The 26,615-nt window shown below is 40.7% G+C and overlaps 1 protein-coding gene across 5 annotated transcripts in view; it reads right to left on the bottom strand.

Moving 5' to 3' along the window:
• SMG1 (SMG1 nonsense mediated mRNA decay associated PI3K related kinase) overlaps nucleotides 1-26,615 on the bottom strand; it is an 86,148-nt gene that overhangs the window by 25,535 nt on the left and 33,998 nt on the right. For 3 of the 5 annotated variants that reach the window (XM_019753034.3, XM_019753032.3, XM_019753033.3), the window contains 28 exons: nucleotides 26,181-26,405; nucleotides 24,812-24,913; nucleotides 23,898-24,167; nucleotides 22,250-22,380; nucleotides 21,928-22,089; nucleotides 21,389-21,507; nucleotides 20,831-20,918; nucleotides 20,639-20,740; nucleotides 20,072-20,212; nucleotides 19,315-19,514; nucleotides 18,717-18,913; nucleotides 18,398-18,559; nucleotides 17,168-17,322; nucleotides 15,447-15,589; nucleotides 15,086-15,287; nucleotides 12,209-12,318; nucleotides 11,365-11,512; nucleotides 10,835-10,994; nucleotides 9,977-10,097; nucleotides 6,870-7,118; nucleotides 6,270-6,554; nucleotides 5,166-5,310; nucleotides 4,912-5,050; nucleotides 3,759-3,989; nucleotides 3,489-3,666; nucleotides 2,831-2,992; nucleotides 2,043-2,260; nucleotides 1,639-1,793 (listed from right to left, as the gene is read on the bottom strand). In XM_019753034.3, the coding sequence (XP_019608593.3) occupies nucleotides 1,639-1,793; nucleotides 2,043-2,260; nucleotides 2,831-2,992; nucleotides 3,489-3,666; nucleotides 3,759-3,989; nucleotides 4,912-5,050; nucleotides 5,166-5,310; nucleotides 6,270-6,554; nucleotides 6,870-7,118; nucleotides 9,977-10,097; nucleotides 10,835-10,994; nucleotides 11,365-11,512; nucleotides 12,209-12,318; nucleotides 15,086-15,287; nucleotides 15,447-15,589; nucleotides 17,168-17,322; nucleotides 18,398-18,559; nucleotides 18,717-18,913; nucleotides 19,315-19,514; nucleotides 20,072-20,212; nucleotides 20,639-20,740; nucleotides 20,831-20,918; nucleotides 21,389-21,507; nucleotides 21,928-22,089; nucleotides 22,250-22,380; nucleotides 23,898-24,167; nucleotides 24,812-24,913; nucleotides 26,181-26,405 (4,700 nt within the window). The remainder of the gene's footprint in view (nucleotides 1-1,638; nucleotides 1,794-2,042; nucleotides 2,261-2,830; nucleotides 2,993-3,488; nucleotides 3,667-3,758; nucleotides 3,990-4,911; nucleotides 5,051-5,165; nucleotides 5,311-6,269; nucleotides 6,555-6,869; nucleotides 7,119-9,976; nucleotides 10,098-10,834; nucleotides 10,995-11,364; nucleotides 11,513-12,208; nucleotides 12,319-15,085; nucleotides 15,288-15,446; nucleotides 15,590-17,167; nucleotides 17,323-18,397; nucleotides 18,560-18,716; nucleotides 18,914-19,314; nucleotides 19,515-20,071; nucleotides 20,213-20,638; nucleotides 20,741-20,830; nucleotides 20,919-21,388; nucleotides 21,508-21,927; nucleotides 22,090-22,249; nucleotides 22,381-23,897; nucleotides 24,168-24,811; nucleotides 24,914-26,180; nucleotides 26,406-26,615) is intronic. The other 2 variants (XM_074322956.2, XM_074322957.2) reach the window with 1 other exon arrangement.

The raw sequence follows: 26,615 nt of genomic DNA, 5'->3' as shown, positions 1-26,615 counted from the left end.
GAATAAGGTGAAACAAAGTAGTAAAATATTAACAAAGTAACTTACAATATGGCACTGTCAAAAATCCAGCACATAAAAGAGGCAGCTTCTCTTTGCAACAAATGGTGCTGAGAAACTGGATAGCCATTTGCAAAAGAATGAAGCTGAACCCTTGCCTGACACTACATGCAAAAAAACCCTTCAAAATGGATCAAATACCTTAAGAGCTAAGACTTTAAAACCTGTAGAGTGGGGGTGGGAGGGGTGATAGATGAGGGTAAAGGGGATCAAATATATGGTGATAGGAGAACTGACTCTGGGTGGTGAACACACAAAGTGATTTATAGATGATGTAATACAGAATTGCACGCCTGAAATCTATGTAACTTGACTAACAATTGTCACCCCAATAAACATTTAAAAAAAAAAAAAAGTACAGAGCAGAAATAGGCTCATGCTATGGAAAAGAAAAAGAAAAAAAACCCTGTAGAAAAAAGCATAGGGGAAAGGCTTCTTGACACCGAATTTGACAATGATTTCCTGGATATGGCACAAAGCACAGGCAGCAAAAGAAAAAATTAGGTAAACTGGCTACAACAAAATTAAAAACTTACGTGCATCAAAAGACACTATCAAGAGAGTGAAAAGGCAACACACAAAATGAGGAAAAATACATCTTTTTTGCAAATCATGTATCTGATAAGAGATTCATATCCAAAATATAGGGCACTTAAAACTCAACAATAATAAACAATCAATTAAAAAATGGGCGAAGGATTTGAATAAGACATTTCTCCAAAGAAGACATACAAATGGTCATAGACACACAAATAGATGCTCAACGTTTTTAGTCAGTGGGAAATGCAAACCAAAACCACAATGAGATACCACTTCTCATCCTTTAGGATGGAAACTATCAAAAAAACATATAAACAAACAAACAAATAAAAATCCAGAAAATAACAAACACTGGTGAGGATGTGGAGAAATTGGAATTTTCATGTGTTTTTGGCGGGAATGTAAAATGCTGCAGTTACTGTGGAAAATGGTTTGGCAGTTCCTGTGTTTAAGTTAAACCTAGAATTACCATATGACCCAGCAAATCCAGTGGATCACACACAGAACAACTGAATGTCTCTAACAGATATTTGTACACCGATGTTCATAGAAGCATTGTTTCCAATAGCCAAAAGGGAGGCGCCAGCCAAGTGCCCAGTGATAGATGAGTGCATAAACAAAACGTGGTGTAGCCACACAATGGAGTGTTGTTCGGCCATAAAAGGAGGGAAATTCTGCCACATGCCACAACATGGATGAACTTTCAAAACATTATGCTCAGTGAGATGAGCCAGACACAAAAGGACGAATACTGTGTGATTCCTCCTTCCACAGCTGTTTCGAGTTGTCAGATTCACAGAGACAAAGGTAGAAGAGCAGTGACCAGGAGCTGAGGACAGGGAGGGCGGGGGATACTGTTTAACGTACAGAGCTTCTGTTTCAGATGATAAGTCCTGGGAATGGACGGTGGTGATGGCGGCACAACTGTGAATGCACTTAACGCCTCTGTACTGCACACTTAAAATTGGGTAAAATGGCCAATTTTACATTATGTTATTTTACTTGGAAAAAAAGCAGCAGCGTAAGTGTATGAAAACATACTTGCGTAGGGTGTTGTTGTTTTGGACTCGCTTCACCTCATCTTCGAGCTGCTGGATTCGTCTCAGAACGTACATGTGCTGCTGTAACAGCACTCCCAGCCAGAGCTCGTCCCAGAGGACGGTGACCCTGCGCAGCTCGGCCACCAGCATCTGGACCTGCGGACACAGCACAGCCCAATGCTCGTCTCCAACCTGCCGAGCACAGCTCTGCAGACGGCAAACCGCCAGGCAGTGAGCACCCGAGTTCCCCGTCCCACAGGGCATCGGACATGGGGCTTCTGCCCACTCATCCCGAGCTGTACAACCAACGTGGGGCATTCCAAAAGCTGTGTTCCTCGAGTATTTCCACGGCAGTTGGAATGGGGTGTTTTTTGGAGGGTGGGGTGGCGGAGTTGGTCTCTGTACCTGTAACACCATGGTTGGGTTGGCAGAGGACAGCTTCTCCACGATCTTGCTGTAGCAATCCTGCATCATGGCTTGGTCTTCATTCAGCCCGCTTTTGGGTTCGTCCTTGTTGCTATCTTGAGAAGCAGGTGGGCTCCCTCCCTCACATTCAGAAACCAGCAATTCTTCTCCTTGAATGTTGCCAAGTAAAGTTGGAATTGAGGAGGAAAACTTATTTCCTAGAATGAAATGGGAGGGTCAGGTGTACTTTGGATGTTCCTCCCATGTGCCTATGTCACCTTAGGGGAACCATCAATAAATCTCTAACTCCAGAGCACTCTTTAAAACTAACTGGCATTCTGTGTGCAAAAGTGGCTTTCGAAGATCACGGACAACCTGCCTTCTTACAAACTGAGTTTTTTATATTCGTTAATATTATAAGCTAACAGAAGGTAATGGTGGGGGGCAGGGGGAAATAATAAACAAGTGCCAACAAATAAAGTATTCTCCCAGCCAGAGTCAGAACTAGGCTCCAACCCTCGTCCACCCGTTACTCAGCTCAGTGAATACGCGTGAGGGACTCGGCCTCTCCATGCCTTGTTGGCATAGGGCGACACTGAAGGTGACGTGTAAGGCACACGTCCTAGTGCCAGACAGTCGTTACCCCCTCAATAAATGGCAATTATTATTACTGGAAACATTACAAACTCTATCAACTCTGGAACATAAAGCTCAGAAACATTTACCTAACAAAACACTATTTGCAAAACAAGTGACCCTTAAAGGAGCGGTGCTTTAGGCGCGCGTACCTGAAGACTGCGACTCACTGCTGAGCGAAATGGTGCCCACGATGGCAGGGTACAGAATGAGGTGCGGGCAGTCCTGGGCCACGCGGCACAGCAGGTTACAAATGCTCTGGCGCACGTACACCTCAGGGTGGTTTAAGCGTGAGAAAAGCTGCGGAATAATCCCTTCAGGGTAGGAAGAAAGAAACATACTTTAAAGTTATTAGTCAACAGAGTGGATGCACAAGGATGAAACCTGATGTGCCAGCATGACTGCTAAGGCCTCAGCTGTCTCTTGGTGGTAACCAAGAACCATACACAGTAGCTCCGATGGGGATAATCACAGTCCAGAGCCATTACAAAGTGTTCTAGAGAAAGGTGTCTTCTGTGAATGCTCTAAAAGGAGACGTAGACCTTTTACAAAGTGTTTATGAAATTGCTTGAAACTTATTTTTACCACTCTCTCCCAAATTCATTTTGTCTATGAAAAGCTTCTGCCTCTCAGCCTCCCAATCCTCTGACAGGTGGGAGGGAAGGGGTGTGACAGCAGTCCGGGAGTCCTACGAACGACTGTAGCTACTGCGTCACACAGTCAAAGAACCAACACAAAAGAACTACCGTGTCTTCCTACGTGAGCGAGCCGACCCAGAGGTCACTCTCCCTGAAACACTTAGACGGTCACCTCTCCACGGGGCAGTCGGGGTGGTTTCCAAGCCATGCTCCAGGTACTGCCGCAGCTCGCCGGCATGCTTCACGAGCAGTCTCAGCAGTCGTAAGGTGGCCATCACGATCACGTCGTCGGTGCTCTGCTCCGCTCGGTGGCTCAAGTGCAGCCTGGGGTCATCCTCATCTAAAGGAATCTGGGGTGGAGGCAGAAGGGAGAAATGAGGAAACAATTCAGAATACCAGTTTCGTGTGTTAGGAAAGTTCAAATGAACGCCGTAGAACCTACCTGACCAGCGTTGAGTTTCAGGAAAGTAAAATACACGCTGCAGGACAGTTTGTACAGGCTGAAGATGCGGTCCACAACTTTCCGCCACACGTTCAGCACACCCTCAGTCGCACTTTCGTCCAGTTCTGACAGCCACGGGCAGCTGGACAGTAACTGACGCCAGATAACATCAACCATGTCATCTTCCTCATTATCTTCGCTTTCTGTTATCTGGAGCGTTATGTCTTCATCCTGAAGACAAATCGGGCCAAAAAATGCTACTTGTAACACAACTGCAAAGGGAGGAAGGTACCTGACTTTCCTGTCATATGAAAGCATTTCCTCACCAAATTACTCCCGACTTAGTGCGATACAGGCTAAATCACGGCCAAGATGCTTCTCTCTGTTATTTCCTAGTGTAGCTAATGAAGGATATAAGCATTTAGCAAAGATTAAAGCGATTCTGGACTTCAGATGTTCTAAGCTACCACATGCTGTCCTGCCTGCAGAACCTGAGACATCGTCTGTTGAAAAGTTTGCAGCTCAGTGAAAAGACAGTCACAACCACTGTACCCGGTACAGCAGAAGCCCTGGGCATGCGCACAGCTGCCTTCCCAGACGAGAAGAGACGCCGAAGTCCACGGCAAGAACTGAGTCCCTAAGTTTATCTCAGCAAAAAGATCCAAACGTTTCGGTCTGCCACTAACCACTTGAGTCCTACATTCTAGAATCAACAGACCTTTGAGTGTGGAGGGAGTACATCCCACAGATCTAGTCCACTGGTTTTCAATTCCGGCTGCATATCAGAATCACCTAGTAAGCTTCACGACACATGCACGCACACACACATCTTATCTAGAATGTCTGGGGTGGGGCTGAGGCACTGGCGTATTTTATAAAAGCTCCCCAGACAGTGTTAAGAACCTAATTTCTGATCAGAAGAGTAAGGAAAAGAAAAACCTACTTTACATAAAATGAACTCTAAGGAAAAAACTTGACTTGTCAAGAAGTTCTTCTTCTTCGAAAAACATTACTCCCTTTCATCTTAAAAACCCAAGTTTGTATCAGAAACAAAACATTTAATCAAGGAATGAGCTCTCCTTCCTCAGAATGAGGGAATCAGAACAGTGATCTTGACACTCCTCCCCCAACCCCCGCATCGAGTCTTCCTTACCTGAATCCCCGCGGGCCGACACACAGCCTGACCAAGAATACCATAGATTCTCTCTTTTTCTTCTTCAGTTACAGTGTCTGGAAGCAGATTTTGAACTTCAGATTTCTCTCTAGGCAGCAGACGAACACCTTCTCCCTGACTGTAAAAATAAACAAGCCATCAGTGTTGCAGCTGCCAAAACTTGACCCTGTCAGCAGGCATTTTCAGTCTATTTTGCAATGCGTTAAGTCAGTCACACATTTCAACATACATACCTGGCATTGTCAACCACCTTTCTGCCCCACCTGTAAGCCCAACTAGCCAAGGCTGCCCACGATTTGGCTACTTCAGGTGCCTGTACTGAAGACAGGTGATACAACTGTCCCAAAATGAAGTCAGGTTCTCCGACTCCAATATGCACTGCCATGATGGAGAAAACAACAACGAAAGAACTCAGCAATGTTACGGTCATAAATTTCTAACGGCCTTTCCATGAACATTTTAGGATTTTACCATCTACAAACAATAAGTTCCCTAAATTACAGTACATAATTTGAAGAAGCATTCATTTGTATTATGATTGTCTCAAAGGCTAATGTTGAGATGAATCACTCAGCTTCCCAAGTAAGTATAAAGTATCGCCCTGTAAAACACGTCCATGTCTTTCGTGACACTGAATTTTATAAACAGTTCAAGTGTAAGATGTGTTGTAAAATGTCTCGCATTCTGGATTTCAATGGCTATTTCCTCTCAGTAGATTCAGCTTATAATTTTTGGCAAAATTAACATATACGTGATGAGCAAACGATCTCATCCAATCAGAGCTTCACAAGACAAGCCTCTTTATTCCCAGTTTAAAAGTGAAGAAATCGTCTGCTCTAATGCCATTTGCCAATAAGAAGATTTATAAAGATCACCAGACACATCCCTTATGAGTAAGGTTCAAGACCCTCTAATCCATGCGTCAGAATTGGAAGCCCAATGTCAGTGACGAAGAGGTTAACCACCTCCCATGGTGTCACCACAACAGCACTCACCACTGAAGGAAGGAACGACCCCACCTGTGAGGGACCTTTCAGGATGGGAAACCGGAACCTTTCTGTAATGTCTGTGCTCCACCAGTCAAGGGGACCACAGGCTACCACTATTTTATCTTGGGAAGGTGGGAGGTATGGCCTGGGGGCAGAGCTCACAGACTTTCAGTGGCAGCAGATACTAAAGCAATGCATTTTAGTTACTTCCAGGCAATATGCTTAATTTCCAGAGAGACACTTTTTGTGGCCAAGTCTAGCCAGCCTAACATTCTCAAGTTTAAAATGGGGGATAAAAATCCCTTCTTAAATTAATATTGTAATGCTAACGAGACAAAGAAGCCCTACCTGTAGATTCGCTCTCAATCCGAGGACACTCTTCATCCGTCGTATTAACAGATGGCAGTTCTATCAGAGTGAGGATGTTTTTAGACAGAGGAGAAAGACCTGAGAAGTTCTGCTGCTGCTGAGCTCTGTAAACCTGTTTCAGCTGCCCAGAAATTTCTTTCCACTCTGCCTGGATCCATTTAGCCAGTGTCAGAATGGACTTGGCAACTGCATATTCAGCTTTGGCAGACTTGCAGAAAGATATGGCACAGGAACTCAACATTTCCATTGCGTGTGCTGACTGGCCTATAGAAAACCAAAAAACCAGCCCTTAGAAGTCTTAAAGGATGAACTTTGAAGAACACACAAATTCAGTGACAAGCAATGATCTCTTGAAACATTTATTACTTTAATATACAAGCAACAAAATTACTTTTTAGAACTACGAAATTATAGAGATAAGTCAATTACACATATGCTTATTCAGGACTCAAATGTCTGCAACAGCTGGGGGAAAAAATCAACACTTCTATTATTACTGCCTTATACCACACACTACATAATATTCCTACACTTGATCTTTATTATAGTTGTGTATGGACCACAATTCATTTTACTAACCTGCTGTATGTAACAACTTGGTTTTTTCAATGTCAAGTTCAGGCCCCCACTTTTCATCCGCTTGACCTTGAGTTGATAGTTTTTTAAAATGCTGGACTAAATCCTGTGCAGTGGTGGTCTTTCCCAGCTGAACCTCACTACACTGTGCCAGCAGTCTTGTTGCAAGTGACACATTCCCCCGTTTTCTAGCAAATTTTGCTGCTGTTAGACCTAATTCCATGAGATGGCTTCTAATTGGAACTGTTTGTTCTGGAAAGAAGAAAACATTTTATATTAGTTCCTGATGGGTTTATTAGTTCCTGCAATGCCAGACTGCATAGAAACACGACCAAAAAATTCTTCCCCGACTCTTACCTTCCCCACAGCTTCTCTAAACACAGACGACTCATTTTTCACCATCTTTAAGTCCCCAACAGTTAGTGCAGTGCTTGGCATACAATACATGATAAATGTTTGTTGAAATAAATACATATGATGAAAATCATTCACTCTAAGAAATTAACTTTTCAGTATCTGAATCTTTTAAGTAAAGAGCCTTGGCCAAAGGGTCAAGAATGAGGGGAAAGACCGTCCCTACTTCCTGTATGAAGTGCCCTCTACCCTGCCGTTCTCGCCTGGTCTACTCTCACCTCCCTGGAGAAGACTCCTTCTCACCACTGCCCGTCCATGAAAACTGGCGCTGCTCCTACCTGAGCTCCCTTCTCACTCTGCACACTATGCCTGGACAACAGCATCTGCCCCTCTGGCTTCTGACGCCAGCAAATGCCGAGGACTCTTGAACCTTTGTCTCTAGCCAACCTATCGCCAAGTCCCAGCTGCTTACCAGTCACCTACACTCAGGTATTTCAAAGGCACTTGAACCTGCCAAGTGGAATCCATTTTCTACCTCCCTTCCAACCTTTTACTTCCTTTTCTTATTCTCTCTTTCTCAAGGAAAGGCACGTGATCACCCGGCTCCCTGAGCAGGTGCCTGAGCGTCACCTTAGACTTTACTTTCAAGCCTCACATCACACCTGCTTTTTTCTGTCCCTGCTTCCACTACCTTAGTTACCTTTTGCGGGGACTTCAGCCAGTGGGTTCCTTTGCCCCCAGTCTTACCCTGTTTGAATCCCTTCTCCAGCCTGCGACTGACGTGATCTCACACAAAGGTACATGTGAGCACTTGATGGCTTCCCACTGCCCTTCTGACAAAGCCCAAACTCCTGACAGTGACTCGTAAGGCACTGATGCCTGGCATTCCACCCCAATCCCAGTCCCCAGCTCATCCAGCTTCATCTCTTCCCACTCTCTCTTAGGGGAACGGAGTCATCTAAGAATCTTTCGTTATGGCCTCTGGCCTTCACATAGGATTTTTATTTTGTTCAACTAAATCAGTCTGCTTTCTTTCTCATCTCTACCTCCCTGCCGTCTCAGGTGAAACAGTACTTCCTCCCCGGTCCTTTCCGAATCCTGGGATTCAGCGGTGCCCCGGCTGCACTTCTTGAGCACCACGCATGTGCACGCCCATCCAGACACCATGGTGCTGCACCTTGCCTGACGTCACTTTTCCCTGCTGGACTCTAGAATCCCTTTGGTCCCGGGAATGCAGAAAACAGGCTCGTCTTGTTCACCACTACTGCCAACTTCAAGCGCAGTACACCTGGCCCAAAGCACACACTTGATAAACACTTGCTGAATAAAGAAAGAAAACTGCGGAGTGGAGTTCTGTCTCCAAATATAACCACTGGGTCACTGAATTTTTCTTCCGATTCTAAAACTCGTTCAGTAAGAGGAGGATGGAAAAAGAGGTGGTATTTCTAGTCCTATTACACGTCATGCTCTGTGCAAGGGCTTTTATACATATACCTGGTCTTATCTCCAATTCTTGCAAGAATCATACGAGTGGGGCAATCCCCATCACTAAAAAGAAAAGTGACTCAGAAGTTGAATGACTTGCCCTAAGGTCCATCAAGTTGCAAATGTTGGGCTAATGATTCAAACCCAGGTCTATATGGCAGTGAAGGTACTGGTGAGTCACCATTATCCATAATCACCCTGAAATGCAAATTCATTCCCCAACATTAGCTTAGTTGAAATTTAATACTCAAATACTCAGTAACCCCAGCTACCACGTTTTCCAGTAAAATTCTACAAAATTCTGGCAACTTCCATTTTAGAGCGATAAAATGTAAATTGCTAGCATCCATTTAACACGACAGACATTTCTTTCTTTAAAAAGAAATGTATAAATATACAAATTTTCTAACTATTTATTTTGAGTGTTTAAAACTTAACATTCACAGTGTATTATATCTGACAAAGAATCCATACCCAGAACATACAGACAAATCTTATGACTTCATTAAAAATGGGCAAGACTGGAACACTCTAGAAAACAAGGAATCCAGTGGCCACTAGGCAATGAAAAGATGCTCACCACCATTGATCATCAGGAAAATGTAAGTAAAACCGCAGTGAGGTAGTACTACATCCTCACACCAGGAACTGAGATTACAGACAGACAATGCCAAGCGTGCAGGTACCAGAGGGAATGGAAAATGGACAACTGCTTTAGGAGAAACTGCCCAACTATTCGGAGCATTAAACCCTATGAGCCAACAACCCACTCACAGGAACTTAAAGAAGAAACGCAAGTACACGCCCACCCAGACTGGTACGTGGATTTCACATCAGCTTTATATGTCATAGCCCAAATTTGAAAACAACTCAAATACCCATCAAAGGGTCAACAGATAAACAAACTGGTCTACCCACACAATAGACATCACTCAACAACAGGAAGGGCCACACGTACACACGCACCATGGGTGACCCTCACACATAATAAAATGCTAAGCAGGAGAAGCCAGACACAAGCAAGCATACTTCATGATGACATTTAGACAACACTCTGGGAGAGACAAGACTAACCCATAGAGGTTGTCTGGGACAGCAAGGTGGGCGAGAGCTGGGAAAAGGTGTAAGGAAAGCTTCTGGATAGATAAGTGTTCTCTATTTTTATTTTATCAGTGGTTACACAGGTAAAGGCGCGTCAAACTCACGGAATTGGACCCTTCAGCCGTGTAAATCAGGTCTCAGTAAAGCTACTTACGAAAAGGCCTAGTTACCTTTGATCTTCTCCAACAGCTGGCTCTGGTACGTGGTGTACCTCAAGGCCTGCATCCACGGCCGCACGTCATGCTGCTTGCAGGAGCGCAAGGCCTCGCTGAAGAGCGGGATGAGACAATCCTGCCGCAGACAAACCACATCGTCATGTGCACAGGTGTCTTACACGGGCAGACTGCATAGTTCCAACCCACAGGCTGCCTGCAGCAACTCAACTCCAGCTTTATCCATTCAACCCTCCCCTTTCCTCACTGTATCTTCTAATCATAAGAGGAAAAGCCTCTAAGAGAAAACCTTTGTTTTGCCCCCTCAAAAAAATTGTTTTTCAGAATATAAGTCCAATTTATCAATATACTTTGCCATAAAGTAGGTACATGTATTTACTATAAAGCAGAAGCTAAATTACAGAAAAAACATAAAACTACTGCTTCATAAACACAATCTCAGAGATTGTAATTTCTCTGGGAAGGGCCCATCGTTGGTACAGTTGGTTAAACTGTACCACCAGGGAAGAGAGGGGATGACTTCGTTTTAGTCAAATCTAAAATTTATATAATCTGCCCAAAGGAAATATATTTACGTACTCCAATCCCTCTTCCAAAAACAAAGAAAAAGAAAAAAAAGCAATTAAGCAATTACCATCCTTGAGATTATAGATCTTAGGTTCTTCCATCTGCCTTACAAACTCAAATGAAATCTGCCTGAAAATGGCATTCTAGATGTCTGGATGTCTAGATGTAGCTTAGCCAACAAAAACTACAAATGCTGTTTTAAAAACGTGAAAAATAGTAGTCTCTGTCCTACACAAGCGCCTGTTAACATTCCAAAGAACATCCTGGTAAAAATACACATATACACACCTCTGTGGAAAGTCTGTTAGAAACTGTGTTCTCCAAAGCAGAAGAGCAATACAGCTGTAAGGTGCTCAGAACTGGCAGAGATTGGGAAACCGTCAAAGTAGACAGTCTTAGTGGTCCAATAGCTATGCGGGAAGTTTGCTTCAAGTACTTTACCACGTTTCTGCAACAAAATAGTTATTAATTAATAAATGAGACTTCTCAGCTTGTAACACCAAAGGGCTAAAGCAATTAGGTAAGATGCTTCCATACTGGCAACCAAAGCAGGGAAGAAAGAGGAGCAGCCTGCCCTTCAGGACACGATAGAAGCAAGTCAGGACACTGCTTTGGGGATTTTTGCATTTTATTGAGTTCCAACCTCAGTAATGTTGGCAAGTGGCCTTCATTCACAGACCTTACGACTTGTACAACTGCAGGGCAGCTCTCACGACGAGCAAGCCTGCAGTGCTCTGGCAGCGGCCCCCACCCTCACCCCCAGTACATACACTTGTCCTAAGGTGCACACAATGAACATTCACCCCGATCTGACTTACTCAGTTACAGACGGCCACTTCTGGTCTTGTTCTATATGGTTTAAAGCAGTTGCCAAACAAACAGAACTTCTCAACAGCTGAACCTCAATGGATTTCTGCAGCTCCCTCGGATCTGGACTTAACATGTTAGGAAGTAGTTTTTTCATATCTACAGGAGGTCAACAGATTCCATTAAGTTACCCTGCTTTTAACGCATGAGCGGTAAGCCATTTTGACACAGTGTAAAAAGATAACCACCAATGAACACCTCCTTTCATATTCAGTTCAGCTGGCTGAACACTAGGATTAAATATTTCTGATGCTTATATAAAAATTATATGTTATATAAAATTAACTGACGGGAGGGGGGGATCTGAGGTGTAATTTCCAAGGCTCAAAAATCAGTACATCACTATTTATAGGGGCTTATCTAGACTTATTATACTTTGGCAAATCTTACCGAATGTAGCAAATCAATGCTAACACACAGACTACTCACAAAACTAGGATAAGATTTTACAAAATGTTTCAATTGTGATAAAGAACTTAATTTATGAACTACATCCAGATGTCAATCACAAAAAATATTTAACTTAAGCACTACTTGTACTTTTTCAAACAAAATGGTTAGGTAAATCTCTAAGGATTACCGTAGCCTTTTTCTAGTTTGCTTAATTTTAATCAAACTGTTTTTTCTTGCCAAATCAAACATAAACAGAGGAGTCCTAAATTTGTTGCTTCACATGGGACTCTGCCCCCAAATAAATGTATAACTTACAGATTTTCCAGTAAAACATATTAAACCAAACATTTTGAGCAACTTATTCATAAAAATATTTTAAACATTTAAAATTATCTCAAATACCTATTTTTTCTTTTGATCCTCCAGCAAGTAGATTGATATTTTCTCCTGGTAACAATTCTAATTGCTCAGTACATTCAACAAATTCTCCGGACTCAAAACTGCTTAGTGATCTGTAATTAAAATATTGGTTAGCTTGTATCACACCCTATTCAGCCTGTGGAACCATTAAAAAAAAAACAGCACCAATTCTAGGAAAAGACATCACAGGTACACAACACTCTTGATGAAGTTCATCTCACGGAGGCCGCCATTTTATTTTTATTTTGAAGATGTGACTAACATCTTAACTAGCACTGAAATCGAAGTGGCAAACGGGAAAGTCTCAACTATAAACATTCAGTTTAGCCTACTCACCCCTCCAAGTCTCCTCCGTCTTTTTGCAGCCTATTATCTTCTGGGCCCCTCCAACAAACTGACAGGAATTCTGCAGGGCAACGTGAACAACCAGCTCTCCCTGAGCTATAACTAAACTTCCACCACGGCCTCAGCCATCACCAAAGCGTAAGACCCTGGGGGTCTCCCATGCTGTTATCTCAATCTTATATCCCAGCCCTGCTTCCATTCACTGCTGATGCCCCTGCCCTCTCTACCTTTTCCACTTTGTTTCATGGAACCTGTTTCTCTTCTTTCAGAGAATTCTTCCTTTCCATCTCCTCACCGTATCAGAAAATGGCGATAGCTCTGAAACTCCTTCCGACAGTCTGGTGGCACCAATGCCAGAATGAGGCCTCATCCTCCCAGGGCCCCATCCCCCACCCCCGCTACTTTCAGATCCTCACCAGTTCCCGTTCCTATTACAGCTGCTCTCCAACCAAAGCGAAGACTTACAGTCCCTCAGTGACTCTTTTCCATTAATCTCCCATCTTTTCCAGTCTCCCTCACTGTGTCGCCTCCCTTACATCGCAGCCTGAATCCAGCACAAGAAATGGACATCATGTGACTGTACCTGCGTCCACCTTAATGAGCCCCAAGCCTGGATCAAAGCAACTACTAGCTTCTCAGGTCAGCCCAAATCCCTGGGCGCTGGTGAACTGTCCAGGTTTGGAGACCAACACACTCACCTCTCCTGCCACTCCAGGGTCTAAGCCTCTCCCGTGGCAGGTGCCCTCCTCGCCCACTAAGATCTACAACGCCCTCACACTTCCAGCTAATGACTGACTTGTGGGGGAGGGGAGGGGGACAAAGCAGGCTTTAATTCCCTCTACCCTCACCCCAACCCACTATCCACTCCCAAAACTATCTGCATCTAACTTGAACTGCATTTCTTGAGGCACAGAAAAGGTGCGATCCAGTTAAGCCTTCATTTAATGGTCTTCATCCTGTTTCTTCAACTTCTGCTTTCTAGTGGCTCCTCCCTCTGGGTCTAAAAGAACACTTAATCTCGCCAATATTAAATAAAAACACAACATTCTCCTCCAGCCACAGCTTCCTCTCCCGGACTTCAGGAAAAACTCACCACCCAATTAACCAAACTAGAGCTTTTCATTTTCAAATTTCTCCACCACTCAACAGTACTCCACCTGACTGCTGGTCTTCCTCTCTCAACAAGCTCTTCTTGCTTGCAATCTCTGGAGCTCCTGACAAGGCAACTACTCCTGTCTGGCCCTGCTACAGCTGCAACACCTCCTTCCTCAAAGTCCTTGTGTTTTCTTCAATGGCTCCAACTCCCATCCCTTAACAGATGCTGGAAAGGATTCTGACCTTGGCCTCTTTCCTTTTCACTCACTCTTCTCCAAAGCCTTATCTGTGGTTTGGCAGCTTACAGAGGCTCCAGAGTAGAGAGTGAAAAGGAAAGTAGGCCTTTAATTGTCTCCCATGTAGCTCACATTTATTTCAATGTTTACTATGAGAACTGCTTTGGGTCTTTATTTAGAAGTTTGGTGATATTTTTGTGACTAGAAACACGCTGTAGGAACTTACTCTTGTTAACATCAATTATCCTATGGTAAAACTGGTTTCGTTATATATTGTTTTGCTTAAAAGTCAGTTTCTAGGAACCTATCAATGATGTTGGTGAAGACTTACTGTATTTAAATCTAGTTTAGAAATAAAGCCATCAAATGTGATCCTTTGTAAAGCAGTGACAACTTTGTCTTTACAGTAGTTCCCCTGTACCCGCAGTTTTACTTTCCACAGTTTCAGTTACCCATGGGAAACAGTGGCCCAAAAATGTTAAATGGAAAATCCCAGAAATAATTCCTAAGTTTTCTTTTGTACTGTTCTGAGCAGGATGATGAAAGCTCACCCCATCCCACTTGGGATGAGAATCATCCCTTTGTCCAGTGCCCTCACGCTGCATACGTTCTCTGCCCTTTAGTCACTTAGCAGCCATCTCAGTTAGCAGTTTTCAGATTGGTTATGAGAGAGACAGGCGACATTCACATAACTTTTATTATATCATTATAACTGCTCTATTTTATTATCAGTTATTCTTGTTAATCTCTTACTGTGCTTAATTTATCTTTATCATAAGAATATATATGTACGAGAAAACGTAGTATAGACAGGGTTTGGTACTGTCCAGTTTCAGGCATCCACTGAGGGTCTTGGAACACATGCCCCGGGGATAAGAGGGGCACGACTGTACATATTCATTTTGATTCTGGAGCAGGCTCTGAGAATCACTACCGAACGACTGCTTCAACAGTTACGAGCTGGTTTTGTTTCCCCATACCATGAACACCCTCCGCACATTTAATGTTGGTTTCTCACTGTAGTCATTTTCAGAATGCAGTATTATTACCATTACGACCATCTTGCAATAGTAGGTATGACCAATTTTATTATTTTTCTGCCATAGAGGAAGCCTTTCAAGTCACTGAAAATTTGTGTAACGGACTTGAGTACCATGCTTTATAAAGGAAAAAGAGTCCTCACTTTATGTAGTTGAAATCCGCTTTCAGGTTGAGCGAAGTGCTGCTGGTGCTCTTTTTCAGGTCGTGGATAGCATTCTGCCATTCCTGCACGGCCGCCCAATCAGCGATCGAAATGTAGCACTCGCAGGCTTTATTTCCCAAATAATTTATAACCTCAGGGGAAGAGTCAGTTGGTTTGGAGAGCACAGTTTTTCTGGCGTCACCTGCGTGAAAATATTTTATGAGAGAGAGAAAAAAAGAGAGCGATACCGATCCGCAGCAGTTATAAATGTTGCAGAGCACAGAAATCTAAAAATGTACAGTAAGAGGCATCAGTACAAACTGCTTGACGACAACTGTTCCTTTAAATGCTGAATGCTCACCGTTCAGAGAATGTTTGGGGCTCGCACTGTTGCGCCCGGCATTGGCCAACGTGAGAACGGACTTGTCGAAGCCGGTGATGGAGCAGTCGACGCCGGTCATGGCACACAGGTGCTCCTGGTACTCCACAGAGGCCTTTTCAAACCTTCAACGCAAAGTGACACTCTTGTTTTTAAATTACCCACATATTTCACTGCCAAAAAAACTGGAAAGAATGAACTATTCGATAAACTGAGCTAAACAATGAGTTCATTATTTCGCATGGAGTTGGGGGTGCACAAAATTAGATCTCTTCCTTATAACAAGTGAAAATAGACTGTTAAATGTTAAAAAAAAAAAAAAAAAAAAAAAAAAGCATAAAATAACTAACAGAAAGAACATTCAGGTATCTGATCTCAATGTGTGCAAAGGCTAAGTAGAAGAATAACTACAAGAAAAGAATCCATACAGTACCAGATCTAACTAATGGCATACTAATTTAAAACTTCTGGGTATCAAAAAAAGAAAGTTCATAAACATTGAACAAATTACAAATCCAAAAATTAGATAGCGTCAACAATCTTGGTGTATACTAAAATCTCACAGATCAATAAAGGAAAAAACAAGAGGCCATGAATATTTTTTGTTTTCATAAATGGTCAATATAACATATGGGGGAAAAGTGCTAGTAACCATTAATAAAGCACTATGAAATAAAAGAAGTACTTTCACTAATGATGGTGGCAGGGTTCTTGTTTCTAAGTGACCCTCAGGATTCACAAACGTGACAGGAAGGGGTTACTCCATTTTTTGGGATTTAAACTGGTACCATCTTGTCTGTAGGGTAACTTAGCAACTGTACATATCATAAACCTTATGGTCTATAGCCTTTCTTCTAGTAAATCAACTGGTAGGAATGAATTCAAAGGAAAAAAATCACAACCATGAGCAAAGAACTAAGTGCCATCATGATTTTAACATTAGCGAAAAAACATCAAACACAACCTTACTGTCCAACAATAAGGGATGTAAATTCTGGTGCACGCACAAATAAATAAATACAACTGTGTCATTAAATATCACATTGTAGGATATTTAACATGGCAAAGTATTTTTTAAAATACTGCTCAAGGGAAAAGTAAACCATGTGACCAACAGAAACAGTGCTTATTTCTGTGAAAAGAGGGGAGAAAACTATGAGAAAAAACAACTAGAAAGGCATATACATCAATACTAAGAGTTACCTTACCGCGAGGAGATGGAATTATGAGTTCTTTCACTTTTTCCTACATTTTCCAAATCTGATAAACCTACATCGATGTGCACAGACCATTCTGGTACATACATGCTCATTTACGTGCAGGAATCGAGTGAGTTTGACTGGTGAGTGCACAGGGCTAACTAATGAGCAAGAACTCCAGCCAGAAAGAGTAATTTGTACCAGACTCTGATGTGAAAGGTTATCAATTAAGGATCGCATTCAAAAGTACTTATAAAATAAAAAATTGGCAGATCTTGTTTTAAGGAAGATTTCCTAATTCATAAAGAAGAAAGGCACCCAAGTTTTGCTATTAAAGAATAGTGAAGATGCCTCCTAGTAAAGTGATTTACAGCAAACTTCAATTGCTGGAATTGAACAAAGCTGTCTGAACATTTAATTGCATGCCATGTTAGCCAGTAATACAAAGGATTGAAACATAAACATGAACAAATCCTACCACCCACTGGCTTTCTCCCACCTTACCTCCCCTCAGCCTGGTGGGCCACTGAGTTGATCCAGAGAAGATTTTTTCCGACAGTGGATGATGACCACACAGCAATCCCCTGTATGGCTTCAGGACAGTGGAGTTCACACAGAGCTTCTACCACCATCATAACGGTCACTTCCAACTCATTCCCCTAAAAATAACATTCAGAGAAAGGAACCAGACACCAATACCATTAAAATTCACATCTCTTCTACAGTTACCACTACAGATCACAACCTAAGGCTAAGTCAAATGTACTTAATTATTTTTACAACAATGGTATTACATCCTTTAGCTTAGAATTCTTAAAATGTTATGTGTTATGTACAATGTAGCTACAAATGGAAACTGACAGAATCTTAACAGCACATGGGTGTTGGTCTTTAATAAAAAGTTACCCAAACATTTAAACTGTGGCATCTGTAGGAATAACACAAAGTAAATGCAAAGCAAAAATCAAATATTAATAAACATGAATTAAAAGGTGATTAATTTCGAGGCAGCCGGGTGGCTCAGCTGGTTAGAGCATGAGCTCTGGGCAACAGTGTTGCTGGTTCGATTCCGTCAAGGAAGTTGTGCCCCATGAAACTAAGATTGAACAAGGGCAACTGGACTTGGAGCTGAGCTGCACCCTCCACAACTAAGAGTGAAAGGACAGCAACTTGACTTGGAGCTGATGGGTCCTGGGAAAAACACACTGTTCCCCAATAAAGTACTGTTCCCCTTCCCCAATAAAATCTTTAAAAAAAAGGTGATTAACTTCATGTCTTTGAACATTGCCTACTGACATTACCTTCATAAGTAAATATTTGCTATTTTTGGATCCCACTTACTTATTAAGCCCACTTACAAGCCAGCACTTTCCCTACACATTAGAACTTTAGTATTATATATACTTCTGCATGCATTATAGTTAGTATATATACTTTCCTATACATTATACAACTATCATAGATTATTATAAAAATTATTTCTTCTATAGACAACTTTCTTAAAATTACCTTTACTGTTCCAACCCTTAAGCATCAGTAATGCATGTTCTAAGTACAAAACACAAATGCATGCCTTTGGACATTATTGTTGTTATAAGATATTGGATCAAAAGCTTTAAAAATGAATTAGAAGTTTTAATTTATTTTACCCATAGATTAAGTCATACCAGAGGAATTAAACCCAAGTTTTGCTAATCAACAGATTTAAAATTAACTCCAAACACACCACTTTACCTGAGATAGATTTGTCTTCATTTCTGTAAGCAAGTCAAAGCCGTGCCTCACTGTCACAGCAGGCTGGCCTGCCAACAACCCAACCCGCATGATGGAGAGTCGTATCCGAGTCAGCCAGTCTTGACAAGTTTGGCGATTGGTATAGAAAAAAGTCCTGATGACCTTGAAAACAAAGAGAAAGTAGGTTCTAATTATGGGCACAGATGTCTCAAATACAGAGACACCAAATATACAAGTCCACTGTGATTTCGGCTCTGCACACACAGCCGGGTTTGAGCGGGAAACTGCTACCAGCAACACTGAGCCCCGGGAAACCAACCTTGGGCGGCGACGTCAGTGCGTTCGCGCATCCCTCGTACGCGTTGTACATCAACTTCTCCAGATTTTCCAGGTACTGCAGAAGAAGAACGAGTCTCAGCTGGTTGCTGCTGTGGCCTTCATCGTTGTCTGCAGTCGTCCACTGACTGACGTCTTGATCGGGGTTTAAAGTGTGAGCTGCGAGACTTCTAATGATACCTGGCAGCACAGACAACACCCCCAAATTTAAAAGAAATCTTACAAAGTTCTAGTTCTTGGAGATAATTTCACAAAGTCACATTTGTCAAGTATTCTCTAGATATCCATCATTTAAAAACAAAACTCCCAACATGAAAGATCTTTCGTTTCAGGGGAAAAAATGTTTTCTCCACACAAATCACCTAAGTTTTTGAACAAAAACAGACAACTGCGTTGTTGTCAATGCAATTATTCAATGAAAGCTTAATTCTAACAAACATATTTAAAGGACTGACTGATAAAGTAGTAAAGAAAAAAAAATCAGACAATCTCAAACTTTTGTTTCACCAAAGAGAAATTTCTTAATGTAAGGCCTGAAAGCATTTACATCACCATGTTTTAAAAAGCACAGAGTCGATTACCTTCAATGGTCTGGAAGGTGTCTTGAGCTCTGCCCAGTGGGGTTCTCAACTTAGAAAGGACAGTGAACTGAGCCGCTTCCCAAATAGCCCACTGCCAAAGGACGGCATCTGTCTTTAGGAGATTGCGGGGGATTGTTGTTTGGTCACGCTTATCCAGTCTCTGGCAGCTATAGAACAATCTTTCTAACCAATTGTCCTTCCTGGGAAAAGTAGTTTCATATTTAACAGACAATGACAACTTTATTTTAATAATAACAACAATAATAAATTGCAAAGGGGAATGGGAGTAGGGGACAATTTTCCCTACTCCAAAAATGCAAACCCTATAAAACTGGGAAGCTTTATACCCCCACCTCCCATTTCGAGGCGCTCTTCTACAGTTACAACAGGACAGGGTGCGGTGCAGAGGGATCCTGAGGTAAGTGGCTCAGGACAATCAGGCTACGAGCATCAAGCACTCACTGCAACTCAGCATCTCCAGCCTGTCTATGCCCCAGGCCCCTCCCCAAAGCACTGATGACCAGGCCAGGTCTGTTAACTGTCAAGCACTTCATCACTCAATTTCAAAGGCCATTTTTTTCCTTCAGATGCTATCTTCAAAGCAATGCTTCCTACTGAAAACTAAAAGAATTCATTTGAGAAGAATATTACTTTATACTCTGCTACTCCTCAAAAGTAGGCGCAGGGTCAAGATATTCAAGTATGTATATATATTTAAGTTACTTTTTCCAATGAAAGAGTCAAAGAAATGTCTTACCCTGTTCTATGAGAGTTCCCATATAAAATAAAACTAATAACATCAGAGAAATCTTGTGGGTGGAATGTGTTACTTGGTGCTTTACTCATGTGACTTCGCAATGCTAAAGAAATTTCTTGAATTTCTGTGTGATTATTATTGCTGTAGACAGAAAATAAAGTCACTGTCATGTAAAATGTTTTAGTTAAAAGGTTAGTACATATTATAACTAGGTCATTTCCTTGCTAAGTAAATTTAGAGGGAAAAAAATTGATGTTTTAAAACAGACACAGATATGTTATTACAACTCTGAAATTTCAAGTTCTTAAAGCTCCCAAATTAATCAAAACCAGTAAAAGATTAGTTTGGTTTTTCAAACAACTGCACGACTAAAAAATACACTTTGGCAATAGATGCATTATTCTGTACTAACGATCGTGAGCTTCTCTCTCTCTCTCTTCAATCACTGAGAAGCGCCATACAAGATGTGACATTAATCTGCTAGTAACAGGCGATCTGTCTTTTCCTAAACTAGACGAGGCAGTAAAAACACAGGGGAATGTCATTGCCCCAATACAGGTGCCGTACCTCAGGACAACATCTAAAGGAATTGACTTCAGCAGCTTTCCAAATGCTTGTCGAATACGAATCCCGCTATGGACAAGCTGAACACGGCAAACATCAACACACCTAGGAAGAAATGACAGATAATGCAGGTGTGATAGTATTCCCAAGTTATTAGGGCCTGGTCAAAAGACAGGATCTTTATTTAGTCCATACCTCTGTAGAAAATCATCAGGCAAGGAGGAGGACAAAGCGTGTAGACTACTGCATGCCTGCAGACAGATATTCGCGTCCTCCACAAGAGCTATGAAAAGTTGAAAGATACTCACTTTCAGCTTGCCAAAACAATTCATGTGCCTGTATGTTGTAACTTTCTTCATTCATTCATTCATTCATTCATTCATTCATTCATTCAACAAACAGTGAGCGTCTACATCTGACCAGATGCTGCCCCTGCCTGGAATTCTCACTGGCAGTAAGATTTGGGAAAATGATACATTTAATAAAGTCCACTTAAAGTGACTCGTCTTCACTCAAACCGTTTTCTGAGGGAAATTTTAAGAGCAAAATTCACATAAGCTTTAAAATGTGACAATCACTTAAAACTACTTATTTTTCACATACTAAGAATGAAACACATCTAAGATTATGTACCTGTCATCAGGATGGGGATTATACATTTGAGGTCATGAAAAGTATGCCAGTGACTACCTTTCTGCCATTACCAATGACACCTTTTTAAGGGTTAACAAAATTCAAGAATCACAGTCTTACTGTTTGCTAGAAGGCCTTTGCAAAATTTATGGAAAGATGGAAGAGAGAATAAAGGTGCGTATGTTTCCGACTTCTTCATTAAAACAGCCACTTCCAAAGCCCAAGTCATTAACAGTTTCCTGAAACAAAAAATATACAGTTGATTTTACATTAAAAAAAAGACAATCAACTTTAAAAATCTGTTCTTAAATTAGTTTTCTTTTGGATTTTAAATATCTCAAGCAGTAAAAAAGAAAAATTGAAACTACAGAAATCCCTTTGTCAGAAGTTATATGTCTCTCCCCAAACTAAAATACATCGTAACAGAAAACAAAACAAAAAAATCTCTGTAGCTACATTCTTTCATAAAACATTGGGAGGGAGGGTAGTAATTCTTTTGAGAAAGAACAAGAAATCCTAAACAATAGAAGCAAATTTTAAAATGTTTCATAATGAAAAAGTTGCTCTATCTCACCTCAATCATTTTCATTTCTTATCATCAGATTATAAAGCCAAATTAATAAAAGTTAGGAAGTGTGAATAGAAACTGCTACTGTTACCTTGTGTCCTGGTTAAGATTATCTTTCTTAAGCAGTATTCCCAGGAGATTTAATATAATTGAGAAGTGTTTTTTTGTAGCTGTAGTTACAGTACTAATCACCGCTCCATCAAACAAAGACGGGGACGAAGAGCTAAGACTACTAGATATAAAGTGATCGTGCCTGGAAGACAAAGTTCGGATCATATTTTCATCTCTCATTGTTTTCTTAAAGAGCAATTCCAAAGTTAAATATTCTTTTCAATCTGTACTTTAAAGGGCCCATCTTCCCCGTTAACAGAACAACATTTGTTTTCCTGAGGAAATACTGGTAAACGCAGTACCTGGTACAATGAGAATACAGAGTGTAAAGCACTGCATACTGAATGGCAGGAAAGTGAACAGCCAGGTCGCCGTGCACGGTCATCAGATTCCTACTCAGGAGTGCAAAGACAGTTGGAGACAGCGCCCACATCTGATGACGTACAAAAGAAAGCACATGTTTGGCTCCTCCAAGACAAACGTGAGTGTACAGAGCTTATCCTTCAAAGTAAGTATGTCTATACATTTTATAAAATTAAAATGACATGTAAATTTGGAAACGATCTAGTGCATTAAATAAGGGGTTTCGCAAACCCTCTTTGTGAAGACAAGGGAGTAAATTTCTGAGATCTGCAGCCCATATGACACATCTGTTCAATGCCCGACCCCTCAACTCTCCCACTGCAGTGAAAACAGCCACAGACAAACATGGATGAGAATGGCTATGTCCCAGTAGAATTTTCCTTATAAAAACAGGGGATGCGAGGGGATGATTGTATACTGTGAATATACTATAAATCGTGAAATTGTACATTTTAAATGGAAAATTTTTGGTATGTAAATTACATCTCAGCAAAGTTGTTTTCCTAAAATAAAAAGAAAGAAAATGTGGGCACTGGGCTGGATTTGGCCCATGGGCTGCAGTTTGCTAATCTTTGGCCTAAACAACCCTCTGCACCCTTCAGTAGACTGCATTTCCTTAATGTTCCCTATACAGCAAATGGCAAAGTGCCATGTCCAACAAGAGAAAAAAAGCACATCCTGCCACTCTAAGCATTTTCCACCCTTCCCTTTTCCTTTCGAATGCTAAGATACTTCATTCCACCCTCTCTCCTTGTTTCCAGAGTGCAAGACATAAACCTCCTCAAATCTGTACACAATCTGAACTCAACAATCAAACCTTAGAGTGTAAAGAAAAGGAATCCACTGCATCCTTCCAACGTTAGCCAGAACTGGTAGTGAGTGAAGGAACAGGGCAATCTAACCTAACAACACGGGCAGCAGGCAAGTACAAACACCAACTCCTGACTTTTCCCTCCCTTCTCTCTTAGAGAACATTATTCCATAGTTAGATGTCATTAGTTTTTATTAGAAATAATGTTTTTCAATTCTGCAAAGTCAATAGGAGGGAGAAATATACAAACCACAGCAATAATTATAAATCAAAAACAGGGTCACTTCAAATTTCTTACAGGAAGTAAATCTTTATTCTTTTTCTAAAGAAAGAATATATGAAAATTCCTAGAGAAAAGCAGGCAGTCAAAAAGTAAGACCGTACGTAAGCACTAACTTGAGTGAAGAGGAGAAAAGTACCAGGGAAAGAAGGGACTGCATATTAAAAGAACTATACAAATCTGAGCTGTGGAAAATGTTGACAAATTTTCTATAAGCACGCTAAAGTAAATAGGAGAAATTCATAAAAGACATTTTCTAAAAAAATAAAACAAATATTAAAAAATCTTATCAAGAGCTGTCAAGGAAAGGAGAGAGTGAAACAGGCAAGAAGGTATTCCTGTCAGTTTTCATTATCCAGGCATGTCCTAAATACGGCCATGTGTCCCACAGGGATTCTGCAGATGCTCTGCCGTGACACTAAATGAAATACTTAAATATGCAACAAGAAGGGGCTTCAATGTGGATAAAACAAAGCAATTACAAGTGAAGACTCACCCCAATTAGTGAGTTTTTGGCATTTCCAATTGTAGTCAGGGCACTGAGGTCAAATATAACTACAAATTTTGCATTGTCTACATTGAATACGTGATTCTTAAATGCCTCATGTTTTAGCTCAGAACAGGCATCAGGAAGTTGCAGGCTATGTAGCAGGTTGTTTAGGGCACAAGTCATTTCTCCCAAAATTAATTTATAGGCAGTCTCCAAAACGGGAATATTCTTCAGGCTGAGCACTGCTTGATACACAGCATGGGCTACAGCAACAACCTTAAAAAGAGAATTCAGGAAAGTGATAATTAAATGGAAAGTAAATCTTCTACAATTATATGGAAAAAAATTACTATCTACATAATGGTGATGATACAAATCAATTTAAGATTGATAAATTCACTGTAAAGAACACTAAAGATCTCAAGTTCTAAGAAATCTACACAATATCGTAAACTTGTTTAAATCTATAAAGCTTTATTACAAAGTAGGGCAACTCTATATTTAAACTGGCAATATGAAATTTCTTAAAAGGCCATTTTTAAAAAACAGCCAGTGTCAAAACACATGCACAAACAGTTTATTAAGATTGGTTTTCCTACATCTACTTGGAAAGTCTATAATAGTTAGACAGAGTCGTCTGAGAAACTAACAACAAAGTTTTATTTACAACATACACAGTACTTCTGAACAAATTTAATAAAAACAAATAATGAAAATCTGAAAAGAATATCTGGCACATCATTCATCAAGGTATACAGTATGATAATCAACAAATATCAAGTTAACAGTATTAATAATCACTATAGTCTAAATCAAACATTTATCATTTCACTCAATTTCATTTATGTAGTCTACTTAAGTAACGTAAGTCAAACACTTCAATGACCTAAATTATCAAAAGTCGCCAATGTATCACTTACCTCTTTTTCTTTATGATAACGCAAAAACAGTAGTTTAGATGATGGTATAAACAGTTTTTCTACAAATGATGATGGCAGTTTTGTATTTATCTGTTCAACAATCTAAAAGAATAAAGTAAAAAAAAAAAAAAAAAGCTATCAAGCCACGAGAAGACATGGAACAACCCTAAATGCATATTGCTAAGTGACTCAATCTGAAAATATGTATATTGTATGATTCCGACTATGACATTCCAGAAAAGACACAACTATGGAGACAGTAAAAAGATCAGTAGTTGCCAGGGATTTGAGGGGATGGAGGGAGAAAGGAGTAAGTGGAACGCATGGGATTTTCAGGGCACTGAAACGATTCTGTATGACATGCTAGGTAAATATGTGGCACTACGCATTTGTCAAAACTCACAGAACGTACAACACAGAAAGTGAACTGGAAAGTAAACTATGGACTTTAGTTAATAATGTGTCAATTTGGCTCATCAATTACAATAAATGCCCCACACTACAGCAAGATAATCATAAGGAAAACTACTGGGGGGAAAAGGGTATATGAGAACTCCACTTACTTTCTATTCAGTTTTTCTGTAAACCAAAAAACTGCTCTGAAAAACAGTCCATTAATTTAAAAAATATATACATATATATAGCTAAGCTATATTTTAGGGCCTTAACACTGTGACATGAAAAAATGGTTAGCTACCGAAATAGGATACATGTACTTAAACTTAAACATGGGCAATTTTTTACATTGGCATAGGGTGGTATAACTTTGGCAGAAATGTTCAGTGGACAGGCATCTAGAATATGCTTTAAAATGACGCAGTTCGGGATGGAGGGACAGCAAGGAGGAGGCAGAGAGTCAGAGGCCTGGATGCAATCACATGGGCCACATGTTTCTAATTATAGAAACTGAGTATTAAGTATGGAGAGATTCATTGTACTCTGCTATTTTTCAAACATGCTTAAAAATGTCCATAATAAAAGGTGGAGGGGAGAGGGGATATTTATGGCTAAGGATAAAAACTATACAAGAAATTTCATATGGGAAACAAAATATAACAGGGTCTTTCAAAATAGCTATCAAGGACTTTCTCTTATATCGTATTTATCAAGAGTATTAGTCTCATGTAAAGGATGATGTGTCATCCAAATAACAAAAAAAGCAAGTACATCTACAATTAATGAGCTATCAAACACTGAAAAGTAGATCCTAGAGCAAAAGCAAACTAGATCGTCTAGATTATATAAATAAGACTAATGTGCTCAATAAAAACCCGAATCAACCAAGGCCTTCATTTCTTCCATACCCATTTAAATTTCAGTGCCTGAACAGACCAACGTACTAAAAAGCACCAAAAAAGAATTCACATACCAACGTGAGTAAATTCAAGACTGAGACGACATAGTCTGTGCCACAAGCCTGGCAATTCTCCAGCTGATCTAATCCGTACGTAATGACCATGTCACAGTGTATAGTCATGCTAGGATCCAAGCTGCCGAGCAAAACACCAACACACTCATTAGCAGCTGTCAACACAGCCTCAGAAAAAAACACTTGGTTTGCAGCCGTCACGCATCTCATTACTCTGTACAGAACCTGCAAATGGGGAAAACAAGCAGCTTTTTAAAAAAATTCACATGCTTCCACAGAGCCAAACAATACTTTCTACTTAATGTAGTTTCGAGTGAAAATTAACAGCCTACCATGTCAGTAGTCTCTTAATATTCCAGTTCTCAGAGAGTGAGTAATAACAGGGGCATGTTTAGCACAATACACAGAAATGATCTTGCCTAAACAATTCTAAAG

This window comes from Rhinolophus sinicus, chromosome 10, assembly GCF_057876585.1.
Source record: "Rhinolophus sinicus isolate RSI-liver-muscle chromosome 10, RSI-T2T, whole genome shotgun sequence".
Lineage (NCBI taxonomy): Eukaryota > Metazoa > Chordata > Mammalia > Chiroptera > Rhinolophidae > Rhinolophus > Rhinolophus sinicus.
This window is presented reverse-complemented; position numbering and strand designations above follow the sequence as displayed.